The following is a 14,051-nucleotide window of genomic DNA, read 5'->3' on the forward strand; positions in this document are numbered from 1 at the left end:
TTGTCAACGTGGGTGTACATCTATCTGAGTCCCTGCTTTCAATTCTTTTGGCTATAAACCTAGGAGTGGAGTTGGTGGGGTAAATGTCTGGTAATTCTGTGTAACTTTTTGAGGAACCCCCAAACTGTTTTCCATGGTAGCTGCACCATTTTACATTTCCTCTAGCAGTGAATGAGTGTTCCAGTTTTTCCATATCCTTGCCAACAGTTGTTTTCTGTTTTTTTTTTAATAATAGCCATCTTAATGTATAGAAAGTACTTAGGTGTAAGTTTTATCTGTTAAATTTGTGATGTTAAGTTTCCCTCCTATATTATTGTTTTACATTTTATCTCATTTTCTGTGGCTTTTGTAGAAAAGGAGATAGAAAATTTAAAAATAATTATGCCTGAGCATTTAAAAAAATGTTTGTAGTTTTACTTTTTGCTTCAGTAGTGGGAAAAATTCTCTGTCTGTGGCTGGGATAAATACTTTATTCTGTTTTACTTTTTTTTTCATGGTGTTACAAAATAACTATCCTAATGGAATGTATAGTGATATGTCTATATACATATATCAATATGATGAAGTCTGGATCTAAATTAATTTTTCTTTATATTGGGTCCTATTATTCCAGAAACATTGTTTTTTTTCCTCACTGGTGGTTTTACTTAGTGTTTATCACTTATCATGTACTTAATATGCAGTGAGAATTTATTTCTGGACTCTTTACTCATTCCATTTATTTATTTCCGGTTTGGGGCCATTCCCATGTGACTTTGATTATTGACGTGTGATAGTGTGTTTTTCTAATGTTTTGAAGAGCTACTCCTGTGCCCTATTACTTTTTCCCCATGATATTCTTTGGTAGTTTATACATTCTCAAAACAAATTTCAGTCTTTAAGTTCTTAGAAGCATGATGGAATGTACATGGAAGTTGGGCGAATCTATATATTGGTCAAGGAAGGACTGAACTTTCCCATGGTATGGCTTTGTCCATTTTTCAAGTTTCTCTTCTTGTTTTCCATTTAATTTTTCTTTTTTTTCCCCATCTAATTTAGTTGTTTTTCTTTATATATAAGCTTCACCCTGTGTCATGCTAATTATGAAAGATTTTTCTAGTTTTGGTTGCTCTTGTGAAGAACTGAGCAGCTAGTTACCTTGGGAATCCATTGCTTGTGTTTCATGGATGAGAGATAGTGACTGCTTTGCTGTGCATCATATGTTACGAGCTGATCTTCAGTTTAAAAAGTTTCCACTGTTGGCAGTTGCCTTTGCCATGTCTTAGTGTGGCGGCTGAAAGGCCTGTGTGTATACCAAGAGCCTGCGCTACGCTACACGCACCTGAAGATCTTGGAACATACAGTGAGCTGGCGGCGTGTCCAGGATTAAGAACAAGAATTTACAAATCCTGATCTTTTTTTGGCTAACTGTGACTAGAGTATGTCTCAGTCCTGAATGAATATCTGATTCATAAAGTTAGAATGTTTAACCAACATCACAGAGGGAACCTTGTGAAATACTCCTCGTTGCCAAAACCAGAGGCCATTCAACTACCATTTTACCTAATTAGCCCATTTACCGTGTCATCTTGGTACCCAGCTTTTCTTCCCATAGAGGAAAGCTGTCAAAGCCATCTTCATTTCTTTTCCCCTTCCTCCACCATTGCTTTTACCTCATGGTATTCTGGATTTGAGTACTGGTTTTGCTATTGGCTACCTGCATGGCACCTGTCCAGATGGAACCTCTGTGAGCTTCAGTTTTGTCTTAAATAGAATATGAATAGTATCTTCCTCGCAGAGCTATTGGGCAGGTAAATGAGCTAATGAAAATAAATTTGCTAAAGGCATTGTAGGTTCCTGGATTGGATCTTGGAACAGAAAAAGGACATGAGTGGTAAAGCTGGTGAATCCAAATAAAGTCTGAAGTTGGGTTAGTAGTAATGTACTGATGTTTGTTTTTCAGCTTTGACAAATGTTCTGTGCTTATATAAGATAGTATGCCGTTGACTCACTTTCCCCTAATATTGCTATCTTTGTGCTATCTTTGCAGCTTTTCTGTAAGTCTAAAATTATTCCAAAATAAAAATGAAAAGAAACTGCTTTGCAATTGATAGTGTTAGACAAATGTCAGGTGGTTTTATTTCAGATTTCTTTCACTAGATTATTAGGTTTATTGAACAAATATTTGTCGAATGCCATTTTGCTAAGGACCATGCATGATGTAAAGACAAGGGGGCACCTGGTGGCTCAGTCTGTTGAGCGTCTGCCTTCGGCTCGGGTCATGATCTCGGGGTCTTGGGATCGAGCCTTGCGTTGGGCTCCCTGCTCAGCTGGGAGCCTGCTTCTTCCTCTGCCTGCCGCTCCCCCTGCTTGTGCTCTCCCTCTCTCTCTCTGACAAATAAATAAAATCTTTAAAAAAATAATAATAATAAAAATTAAAAAATAAGGGGCACCTGGGTGGCTCAATCGTTAAGATTCTGCCTTCGGCTCAGGTCATGATCGCAGGGTCCTGGGATCGAGCCCCGCGTCGGGCTCCCTGCTCAGTGGGAAGCCTGCTTTTCCCTCTCCCACTCCCCCTGCTTGTGTTCCCCCTCTTGCTGTGTCTCTCTCTGTCAAATAAATAAATAAAATCTTTAAAAATCTTTAAAAAAAAAAATGAGAGGGAGATGGGGGAACTGGGGTTGGGTGTGTAGAACAGAGGTGGGTGGGGCTCTAGGTGAAATTAAAATAGCCATGAACCAATAATATTTGGAGCTGGGTGATAAGTTTATTGTAGTGTTCTTTTTGCTGTTAAATATTCAATGTTGGTGACACACACAGAGTCTTCCATCAGAAGGCACATCACAGCTGGCTGTCACCCTTTTGCAATGTTAGCACCCACTGATGATTATTGCCTAAATCCATAAATTGGATGGGGATTGCAAAACAGTCATATTCTAATCCTATCATGCCTATAAGAGAAACTTGCCCTCATCAACTATTTGGCTACATTGAGATTCAGTTTGTAAAGAAAAGGCAGGAGAAATGCTTGGGTCTTTCCTTTTATTTACCAGTTTTCAGAATAAAGAATTAATTTCCTCACATCCTGTAAAAATGAAAAATGAAATTTTGTTTTGTGTAAAAATCATTATAAGCTCTTGGATTTAAACATTTAAAATATTTCAATCCAGGGGCGCCTGGGTGGCTCAGTCATTAAGCGTCTGCCTTCAGCTCAGGTCATGATCCCAGGGTCCTGGGACCGAGCCCCGCATCGGGCTCCCTGCTTGGCGGGAAGCCTGCTTCTCCCTCTCCCACTCCCCCTGCTTGTGTTCCCTCTCTCTGTCAAATAAATAAATAAAATCTTAAAAAAAAAAAAGCTTAAAAAAAAAATATTTCAATCCATTGTGATTATTGTTCTTTTTGATACTAAAATTGTCCCCATATCTGGTTGGGGTTAGCAAAGGAGAGACGTGCCAAAGCTCTTCAAGTTTGTTTCAAATTCTTTGCAAAAATTTCTAATTATTAAGTGGCAAGGTGCAGAATAGCATATACATTGTGCTAGTGTGTATGAGTGTGTGTGTGTGTTTTCAAATATATGTGCATATGCTTGTATAGTCAAAGAATATCTTTGAAAGAATCATAAGAATCACAACAGTGACTGCCTCTGGGGAGGAAACTGGGGGCCAGAGGACTGGAACAGGAAGGAGACTTTCTTTATACTGTTTGAGCTTTTATACTTCTAAAATTCTCATAGAAGGGGCGCCTGGGTGGCTCAGTCGTTAAGCGTCTGCCTTCGGCTCAGGTTGTGATTCCGGGGTCCTGGGATTGAGCCCCGCGTCGGGCTCCCTGCTCCACAGGAAGCCTGCTTCTCCCTCTCCCACTCCCCCTGCTTATGTTCCCTCTCTCGCTGTGTCTCTCTCTGTCAAATAAATAAATAAAATCTTTAAAAAATTCTCATAATGTACATGTACTACCTATTAAAAATAATTATTATGAAATTGTTGACCAGGAAAAGAACAAAAGCAGAGCCCCATTTTCCATGGCATGCCAATGGAAAAGACCCTCCAATCAATGCTATTTGGATTTGACTATGCATGCAGATGCAAATCTAGTTCGAAGGGTTCCCACCAAGACTGCATCTGTCCACAGACCTATCCAAGAGCCCTTGATTCACCACAGGAGCTCATCTGTTTTGGAGCTTTGTGCTACACTTGATTTGGAAATAGAGTATGAGAGCCAGATATCCTTGCGCTGACAAACTTTCTGTGTCCGTGCTTGTATTCGTCTACTCTCAGAAAGTGTATGTGTTGTAAATATATACACATTCTTAGAACATGAGAGCTTGAAAGAACCTCAGTGATAAATCCACTCCATCACAGCTTATAGTCAGAAGAAACTGAAGTTCAGACAATTAAGTTACTGGCTTATGGTCACACCAGTAAGCCAGTGGCAGAGCACCATACTCAAGCCATTGATGTGGCTTCAAATAGACAAAAAAACTGGATTGACAAAGACAAGGAGTGACAATTTAGTCATGCCTTAGAGAATTGCTGTATTTTACATTGTAGCTCTATCCAATACATATAGCCAATGTTCTCTATTAATCCTAATTGTTTGATGTATACAACTTTGCTCCCCGCAAAGACTGCACCCTCCTTGAAACAAGGGCAAATTTGTTTCCTTTGTTTTTCACTACTTCCACCTCTGTCTCCTATGTTCTTGCCTACACCTCTTTGCTCACTTGAGCCCCACTCCCTGGAGGCCCTCTCTACTACTTAAGCCAGACTGATCCTCTCTGTGGATCCTACAACACCTGTGGTCTTAACTACTCAACCACACAGCCCCTGTGACATATGCTGTGTTGGTACTTAGCTGACAGTGTCTTTAGCTTTTTTTAAAACAGATTATAGGGCAGAGACCTTATTTTATAAGTATTTTTTTAAGATTTTATTTTTTATTTTTTTATTTTTATTTATTTTAAATATTTATTTATTTTTTATTTTTATGTATCTATTTGACAGAGAGAGACACAGTGAGAGAGGGAACACAAGCAGGGGGAGTGGGAGAGGGAGAAGCAGGCTTCCCGCTGAGTAGGGAGCCCGATGCGGGGCTCGATCCCAGGACCCCGGGATCATGACCTGAGCCGAAGGCAGACACTTAACGACTGAGCCACCCAGGCGCCCCTTAAGATCTTTTTTTTTTAAAAAGATTTTATTCATTTATTTGACAGAGAGAGCACACAAGCAGGGGGAGCGGGAGAAGGAGAAACCTCAAATCGGACTCGATCTCAGGACCCTGGGATCATGACCCGAGGCAAAGGCAGACGCTTAAGCAACTGAGCCACCCAGGCGCCCCCTCTTATTGCATTTAACTTTTCGATATTGCCAGCTGTTCTCCATAGAGGTTCTAATAATTTCTACTGCTGCCAGCAATATGTGAAAATGCCAGTTTTTCTTATACTTTTACTAGTATTATTTTTTTTTATTATTTACAGATTAATTTTTTAAGGGGGGGGTGGGGCAGTGGGAGAGGGAGAGAGAGAATATTAAGCAGGCTCCTTGCCCAGGCGGAGTCTGATGTGGTGCTCGATCTCACAACCCTGAGATCATGACCCAAGCTGAAATCAAGAGTCGGATGCTTTACTGACTGAGCCACCCAGGTACCCCTAAATATTTTTATTCTTACCAATATGATAGGTTAAAAAATGGTACTTCATCCTAGTCTTAAATTGCATTTCTTTTTTTTTTTTTAAAGATTTTATTTATTTATTTGACAGAGCTCACAAGCAGGGAGGGGGCAGAGGGAGAGGGAGAAGCAGGCTCCCCACTGAGCAGGGAGCCCGATGCGGGACTCGATCCCAGGACCCTGAGATCATGACCTGAGCCAAAGGGAGACACTTAACCGACTAAGCCACCTAGGCGCCCCTTAAATTGCATTTCTTGTCTCATAATTGAGATTGAGCATCTTTTAATACGTTTAGGGGTAATTTGTATTTCCTTTACTCTGAAGTGCCTGTGCATACTTTTGGTCTTTTTCTTACTGATTTGTAGAGATTCTTTTCATATCAAAGAAATTAGCCATTAGTCTGTAATATGAGTTGGCAATAATTTTTCCCAGTTTGTTGTTTTTCTTTGATTTTGATTTTTTTTGCCATTTAAATAAAAAAAAAAAACAACCCCAAAACCTTTAATGCAGTTGAATTCATCCATCTTTTATGTCTTCTAGATTTTGTGTGATACTTCAAAGTCTTTTCCACTTTGAGATAAAAATGTTCTCCTCTATTTTCTTTAGTTCCTTTTTAGTTTCATTTCTTATGTCAAAATTTCTGATTCATCTGGAATTTATTTTCATGTCCTGGATAAGGTAGGGATATAACTCATCTTTTTCCCGGTGTACTACCTAGTTGTCACAGTGCTGTCTACTGAATGATCTCTTCGCTGCAGTCATTTAAAATGCCACCTTTGTCAGATACTGAATTCCTATGTGTATTTAATTCTGTTTCTGAACTTGCTGTTTATTTCATCGACATCTGCTTATTTGTGTGTTAGTACCACATTGTTTTAATTGTTGTAGCTTTATGATGTGTTAATACTTTAGAGAACTACCCCCCCCACACACACATACACATAACACTCTTCTTTAGAATTTTCATGGCTATTCTTCTGTATTTAGTTTTTCTTACAATTTTTTCTAAACATTTTATTTATTTTAAGGAGAGAGAGAGGAAGTGAGAGCAAGCGTGAGCAGGGAGAGGGGCAGAGAGGGAGGGAGAAGGACAAGCAGACTCTTTGCTTAACATAGAGCCCGATACGGGGCTCAATCCCACCACCCAGAGATCATGACCTGAGCTGAAATCAAGAGTCGGAGGCTTAACCTCTTGAGCCATCCAGGCGCCCCTAATTTTTCTTATAACTTTTAGGATGAACTTACATAGTTCTCAAAAATGTCATGATGGTTTTTTGTATTGGTAAAATATATAATTTTGCATAAAGAGAGTTGCCATCTGTTGTGTTTTACCAACTTGGCTGAGCTAGAATAGGAAGAGAAGTATGAAGTCTTGCATATGTGTGGGGGAAACACCAGTTGCATAAGATGGAGTCACTTATTAAACAACTAATTTAGTTGATGTGCCAGACAGTGTTTCATACACTGGGGAGAAAGCAAATGAGTGGATCACAGGTTGTACCTAGGCTCTTTTCCATTTCTGAAGAGCAGGTGGCATCCCATCATGTAAAGAACTTTTGGTTTCAGCTGGCCCCCAGTCTCGGGTGAGCCGGTAGGATCCTGTCATTGCTTCAGTTGTTACTATCTTGGGTTGCTTTAAAGGATGTGCAGCGAGGGAGAAGGAGAGCACAGTTAGTGAGGAGTTCAGGCTCTGGAGGCAGGCAGTAGGGGTGAGAATTAGGAGCCCCTCGACCTCAGCAGGTTATTTGACCTCTTTGAGCCTCAGTTTCCACAACTTACGTAAAATGGGATATTTGTTGCACCTAATGTGTGGGGTTGTGTGTGAGGCTTACATGAGACCATCCAAATTGCTTTGCACTTTGCCTGGCACACTGTGGTGTTCTGTACATCTTAACTCACACCACTTATACTGGAAATCTGACTCTGCTGGTCTGGTGGTGTCTGATTTATTATGTTCAGTTCCCGCTGTCCTAATTGAGGAGAGGCAGTAGAAGATACTTAGAAGCGAGCAGCCAGGTGATAAGAAGGGAAGGGCCTAGAAACATTAAAGAAAGAGCCCGCCTTCTTACCAGAAAAGAGAAGGTGAATGAGAAACAGGGTGGCCAGGTACTTACTGTGTATTGCGTGGGGGGTGGGGACTAGGACCAGCTAGCGAAATTTCTGCTTCACATAAGAAAAAACTTGCTGGCAGGACATCTGCTCAACGATGGAATGGTAGCAAGTTCCTTGTCAGAAGCATTTAAGAAGAATCTGGATGGTACATTTGTTACATTTGAAACTGCAAAAAGAATTTCTGAATTAGGAAGATGAGGCTAACTCACATCTAAGGGGTTTTCCTACAGAATTCTAGTATAAATGTGCACATATGCAATCACATATGTAGAAAATTCTCTGCATATGGCTTATCCATTTTCAAAGAATTCTTCGAAAACCTTGTTTGATTCCTTTTTGAGTGAGAGGATATTGCATTGTCTTGGGGTCCTTGTGAACGTGAGTGATCATCAAAATAATAAAGAAATGGAGAAATAAGGAGACTTGGAACAGACTTATTTGACTTCTTTCTCTTTGTCTATTGTTATCTGGAAGACAAGTCCCTCATCTTTGGCGCCCATCTTTTTCATCTATAGTATCAATCTTTGTTCCATGCTTTGAGGATGAGTCTTTAAAAGAACAGGCACATTGTTGGAAGTTTTTTGCTTCTTAGAGTATAGAGAGCTCTTTGAAGGAAGGTGCCATTTGTGCTCAGCAGACAAATGGCAAGTTTAAAGAAAAGTATGGACCCTGTAGATGTGGCCTTGACCTTGCTTCCTTTCGCACTAACACAGCTCCCCGTTACCCTCCTTCCTGCTCTTCTTTTATTGTAATACATGTAATCAGAATACTTTAGAAAAATGTAATAAAGGTATACAAAAGGGGTAATGTTTAATATATTTATTTCAGATCCATCTCCCAGTTGTTGGGCGGGGGGTGGGAGGAGACCAGGGGCAGGCCATTACTGACTTGCTGTCATTTCCAAAGTTAACGTTTTGTAAAACTTTTTGCTGTCACCAGATACATGCAGGGTAACATTGTAGGTACTGTGTTACCACTTTAAGGGAAAAATCTAGTGAATGTGAATACGAGCCTGAGTTGATCTCTCAAATACGATTTCTCTGTTTTCAGTGAATGACGAGCCCACCGCAGCCACTGATCCTGAAGAGCCCTCTGTTGTTGGGGTGACATCGTCGCCTGCTGCCGTGTCGAGTGTGACCTCAAATCCCACTGCAGTGTCTCTCCCCGCTCCGGCCACACCGGCAGAAGGAGAGGAGCCCAGCACCTCAGGCACCCAGCAGCTCCCGGCAGCTGCCCAGGCCCTCGATGCTCTGCCTGCCGGGTGAGTAGCCTTCTGGCCCACAGCAGTGCTCCCCCCTCTCAAATCTCAGGCTCCTTCACCAGGACAGAAACAAAATGGTTATTTATTACCTAGTGGCTTGTAGTCTCTGGGGAGGCTGCCATGCATAGGAGCGAGGGAGGTGTGGAAGAACTGCTTGTTCTACAGAAATCTTTAAAAGACTCTAAATCATCTGGGGCAGAATCAATGCTACCTTATACCATGACTTGAAATGAACAGCTTGACTAGAAGAGTGTGACTTTTATGGAACAAGCAGCTCATTTTGCCTTCCTTCGTCTTTGAGGGTGTTCATTGAGATCCTGCTCAGAAAACTGCTTTTCTCTCCTGAATTTTATCTTAACGATCTGTGGAGGACATTAGGCTCTCAATATTACTGTATGTTCCTCCCGCAATACTGGGGCTGTTGTTAACATGGACTACTAGTCATCCTTTAGTTCAGAGTTAAATCTGACGGTGAAGACCTTGGATGATAAGAAGATGGCCCCATTAAGCCAAAGGGCAGTTCAGGTTTGGCTATATAGTGAATAGAGATTAAGAGTATGGACCCTGGAAACAAACAGATCTGGCTTCAAATCCCCACTGGAGCCTATGTGACTTTGCTCAGATGGTTCACCGTCTCTGTAAGGGGGAGTTAATAATCACGCATGTCTCTCTAGGAAGTGAAGGGCGGAACATGGTGGGTGTTCCACCTGGTGAGTGATATTTTTGAATCGACTGTGAAGGAACCGTAAAGGCAGGGAATGGTTCTGAACTGGGAAATGAAGTCTTGTCTCAGCAACTACCAGTCATTGTGGTCCTGAAATCCATCCTGGTTATCAGTTTGGTACCAAGGAAACTGTATCTGAACACTCACTGGTCTGGCTGATGGTGGTGGTGGTGGCATGTGGGTGTGTCCTCTGGGCCCTTGTAATTCATAAAGGAAAAGGGAAGGATGCACGGTCTCTTGCTTGATGATAATATGCTATGTCTTCTTAAGCCTCTTTAGAAAACCCACTTGTTAAAAACAAAAATTATAAATCTGAAGGTAAATATGATTTTTACCACATATATATCACATCCTTAGCATTTGGCCCACTACCTAACATATATCTTAATAAAGTATGATGAATAAATGAGAAGTATTGCAAGTACTTCCTAATAACTCAAACCTGGAGAGATCGGGTATTGAGAGGTGGCTCTGAAAAGTTTTTGTGAAGTTCTTGATTTTGCGAAAAGATTAATAACCAGTTGCTTGTGTCCAGCTCTTCCCTACAGGTTTATGTTCTCTTTTGTATGTGGTGAAGGATGCTAGAAAGACCTTTGTTTGGTTTATACTTTCAAATCTGTATGCTGTAATCTGGGGGGAACAGAGCAAAATCATTTTGGCAGAAAGGAGAGAAAATGGCTGCCTGTGTCCCCTGTGAGCTGTTTGTTTTCTTTCCGCTGAGCAAATGCCTGGAAGGCCAGCTTCTCTCCTATGTCAGTCACAGGCAATTAGGGCTAATGGCTCAACATGTCTTTATGTAGGGTGTGTGTGAGGGTTACTGTTCTCTGGGATTGGGCTCTTCCTGTTTCCAGGCAGCTGGAAAACTCCAGGCCCTGAAAACACTCTTTATTCTAAGTTTGGCAGATGGAGCAGCCCAGGGAAGCCGATTCCCCACCCCCATCCTTGCCAGAGGCTGAAACACTTTGCCGAGGTAGAGTTTGAACAAGATCTTTTCCCTCGAGCATTTAGAATGTGATGAGATCCGTGTGGGGGCCTGGGGAGGCCACTGCCCACTCCTAACAGGTAGGATGGTATTGAGACCCCGTTTTCCAACTTAAGGTGCCCATCCCTAAGACAGCGGGAGCTTAGTGCTTCGCAGGCTGGTTCAGGGCCTGGAGATTGGAGATTGCCACCAAAACTGCTGAGTGCCTGGCATGAGGATGGCATGCTTTCAGTTTGCTGCTCTGTGGTGGCAGGTCAGAGAAGACATGCTTCTTGCAGTGACCTTTGCAACTCAAAAGACCTGCCATCACCATACCAGCTTCTTTACAAGTTCGGGAGATCTGATCAAGATGGGTTATTCCTTTATTCCGGGTACCTTGGCTTTACGAGTCAGGAGACCAGTTTTCATCTTTTTAAATACAACTCTGAGCATGACATGTCACACTTAGAATGCTGCCGTGGCTGCCCATTGTCTTTAGGGATAAATTCTCAAATCCTTAATAAGGTCTAAAAAGCCCCACGTGATATGACCCCACCTACCCCTCAAGCCTCCCATGGAAGATTCTGCTTTGCTCTCTAAGCTCTAGCCTTAATGGCTTACGTTAGTTTGACAGATGTACCACCCTTTCTCTGGACTTAGGACCCTCCACCATGCTAGTCACTCTTTCTGAAACTTTCCTCCCCATTTTTTCCATTAATCAATCAGTACTTCCTCTGGGAATCTTTCCTTGACCCCTGGTAGGCAAGGTCACACTGCTCTGTCTACTCTAACTCTTCTCACATGTCTACTTGCTTGTTTTGCATCTCTCTGCTCCGCCGGGCTGTAAACGTCAGGGTGACAGGGAGCCTGACACAAAGTAGGCACCCCCAGACATTTGTAATGAGTAAATTTAAATGCCGTCTTTTTTTTTTTTTTTTTTCTTTCTCCACCTGGATGAATGTGTTCCGCTTCTTCGATACCTCATACAGCAACTGTGACAGGAATATTGCATTTTCTTCCCAGAGGCAAGAGCGGAAGGCTGTCATCCACTGGGTTGACTGGCTTTGGGTTCAAATACGCTACTCTCACAGGGTGGGGGACGCTCTTCCCTGTTCACGAGGAGTCCTTGTGCACTGGGAGATCCCAAGGACCATGTCTCCTCTTGGCTGAGGCATTTCTCAGCCACACGACATTGTTTTATCAAGGCATCAGCCAACTATCTCTTCCCAACTTTACCTTCTCACCGCCTTCAGTCTCCTCTACTGAGCGATTGACCAAGGTTGACTTGGGAATCCCGAGGGCCTGTCTTCCTGGTGGCTGCATTACCTTTCTGAACTCCGCAGCATTTGCAACTCTGGTCTTACAGAGTTTACACACGTCTGTCTGTATGTTTTAAGGACCGAAGTTACGGAAGGCTGGGCTGCGTGAGTCCACAAACAGAGCAGCCCTCGGCCCCTTTCTCTCTCCCTGTCTCCAAACCCTCCGGCTTCCTGTACTTTTAAATTTAATTAGCCTGAAAGAAGCCAAGTGGAAGGGTGTGGCATTTTCAGGTTGCAAATGTGCGTTAAAGAAGGGGGTGCCAGGAGGGCTCAGGAGACATGGTGAGGTAGTGGTCCAGGCAGTGGGCAGTGGGGAGCGAGGCCACTTTGATCAGCTGGCCCTGCATCTGTTTTTTATCAGCCCCGAGCCCACTTTGGGAACCAAATGCTCATTAACAGACCGTGTGTACATGGCTTAGATAAACTCCAAGTGCGTCCTGGGCTCTGCAGCCCCCTCAGTCCCTCGCACACAGAGGCACATTATTTGCCTCTGGCAGGCTGCACGCTGCTGTGGTTTCTTACATAAGGGAGGCCGTTGTGTTTGGACTGCCGACTTACCTCAGCACTGCCATTTCACACCAGCCTTTTTCTCCCGCAGTCATTGGCTGGCCTGTTTCCTGCCTCAAAGTAGAATTAATCGAGGAGGGGTGTTTTCTAGATCTTTCGGCTCTGCCATCTCCCCTACCCCCACACCTGGTTATGGACGTCCAGAGGCCCTTTGCCCCAGGTGCTCCTTGAGACACTCTCAAGGATGACAGTCGAGGAAGAGCTCTTGGATGTTTTGTTTGTGGAGAGCTTTAAGACACGTTGGAATTTGGAGCTTGTCTGCTAAGTTATAAACCAGCCGCTGCCATTGCATTTCATTCCAAACTCATTTTTGGCACTAGCCAAGGATCCTTACCCAAGGAGTTTGAAAACAATACTTCTTACACTGTCTGTGAAGAACCAGTCCTTTTTTTTTTTTTTTCTCTTTTCTGTTTTTGTTTTATTTTCTTATTTTCAATCTGTTACGAAGCCTTACCTTTGTTCTCTCCTTCTCCACTGATCACTTAGTTAGCTGTTGTGGCAATGCCAAATAGGTACAAAAGTTTCTAAATGCTTAGAAACTTCTGTACTTTTCTTGTTGCTAAACAGTAACAGTTTGGGCCATGGACCATGCTTTGAGTAGCGCCAGATTAAAGGATTATACTGGGAGACTCTGTGCCTTTTTTGCTGAATATGGTTTAGCTCTTGGCCATGCAAGGACTGTTACACACTTAGGTAGTACTGAATATCAGCACATGCTTCTGGCTTCCTCCTCATCTCAGAATGAAACCTTATTTCCAAAGATTCTTGTGTTGTTCGGGGCTGGCTGGTCCACAAGACCTCCTCACACTACTATATATGTGTGTAATTATGAATTTTTATTCCTACTACACTTCCTTGAGAGCTCCTCAAGAGCAGAGATTATTGTGTCTATCTTTGTACTCCCAGCACCTAGCATAGTACCTGGCTTCGAGGGAGACCTCAGTGAGAAGTATTTGTTAATGACTAGATAAATTATTTCCCATTCTGAGTAGCATTTAAAATTAAAAAAGATTCTTTTTACTTAGAAAAAGAAAATGGAGAAGAAGAACAGCAGTAACAAACACCCGACATTTAACCATTGGTGCTTTCCAGATTGTGTATATTTTTTCCTGACCATTAGTAATAGCTAACATGTGTTCAGTGTTTACAGTGTGTAGGGGAATGCTAAGTTTTGCCCATGGATTATTTGGTGCATCTTCATGACATTCTGTGGGGTGGCTGCTTTTAGCCTCATTTTGCAAATGAGGAAACCTTAAGCAATTTGCCCAGAACCACGTATACAGACACACGCACGTAAATACACGTCTACCAAAATTTGATCATCTTATAGTATGTGTTTTAAAATTTATATTTTTATTGTAAAATATTTTAAGCATGCAGATAAGAATGGAGAGTAATATGAAACCTACCTGTGGGCTCACTACCCAGCTTTATCAGATTTTAGCATTATGCTATATTTGCTAC

General features: G+C 42.2%; 1 protein-coding gene across 2 annotated transcripts in view; it reads left to right on the plus strand.

The window, feature by feature from the left end:
- WWP2 (WW domain containing E3 ubiquitin protein ligase 2) overlaps positions 1 to 14,051 on the plus strand; it is a 141,097-nt gene that overhangs the window by 88,219 nt on the left and 38,827 nt on the right. For both annotated transcript variants that reach the window (XM_032424243.1, XM_032424244.1), the window contains exon 8: positions 8,806 to 9,016. In XM_032424243.1, coding sequence (XP_032280134.1) covers positions 8,806 to 9,016 — 211 coding nt within the window. The remainder of the gene's footprint in view (positions 1 to 8,805; positions 9,017 to 14,051) is intronic.

This window comes from Phoca vitulina, unplaced genomic scaffold, assembly GCF_004348235.1.
Source record: "Phoca vitulina isolate PV1807 unplaced genomic scaffold, GSC_HSeal_1.0 scaffold30, whole genome shotgun sequence".
NCBI lineage: Eukaryota > Metazoa > Chordata > Mammalia > Carnivora > Phocidae > Phoca > Phoca vitulina.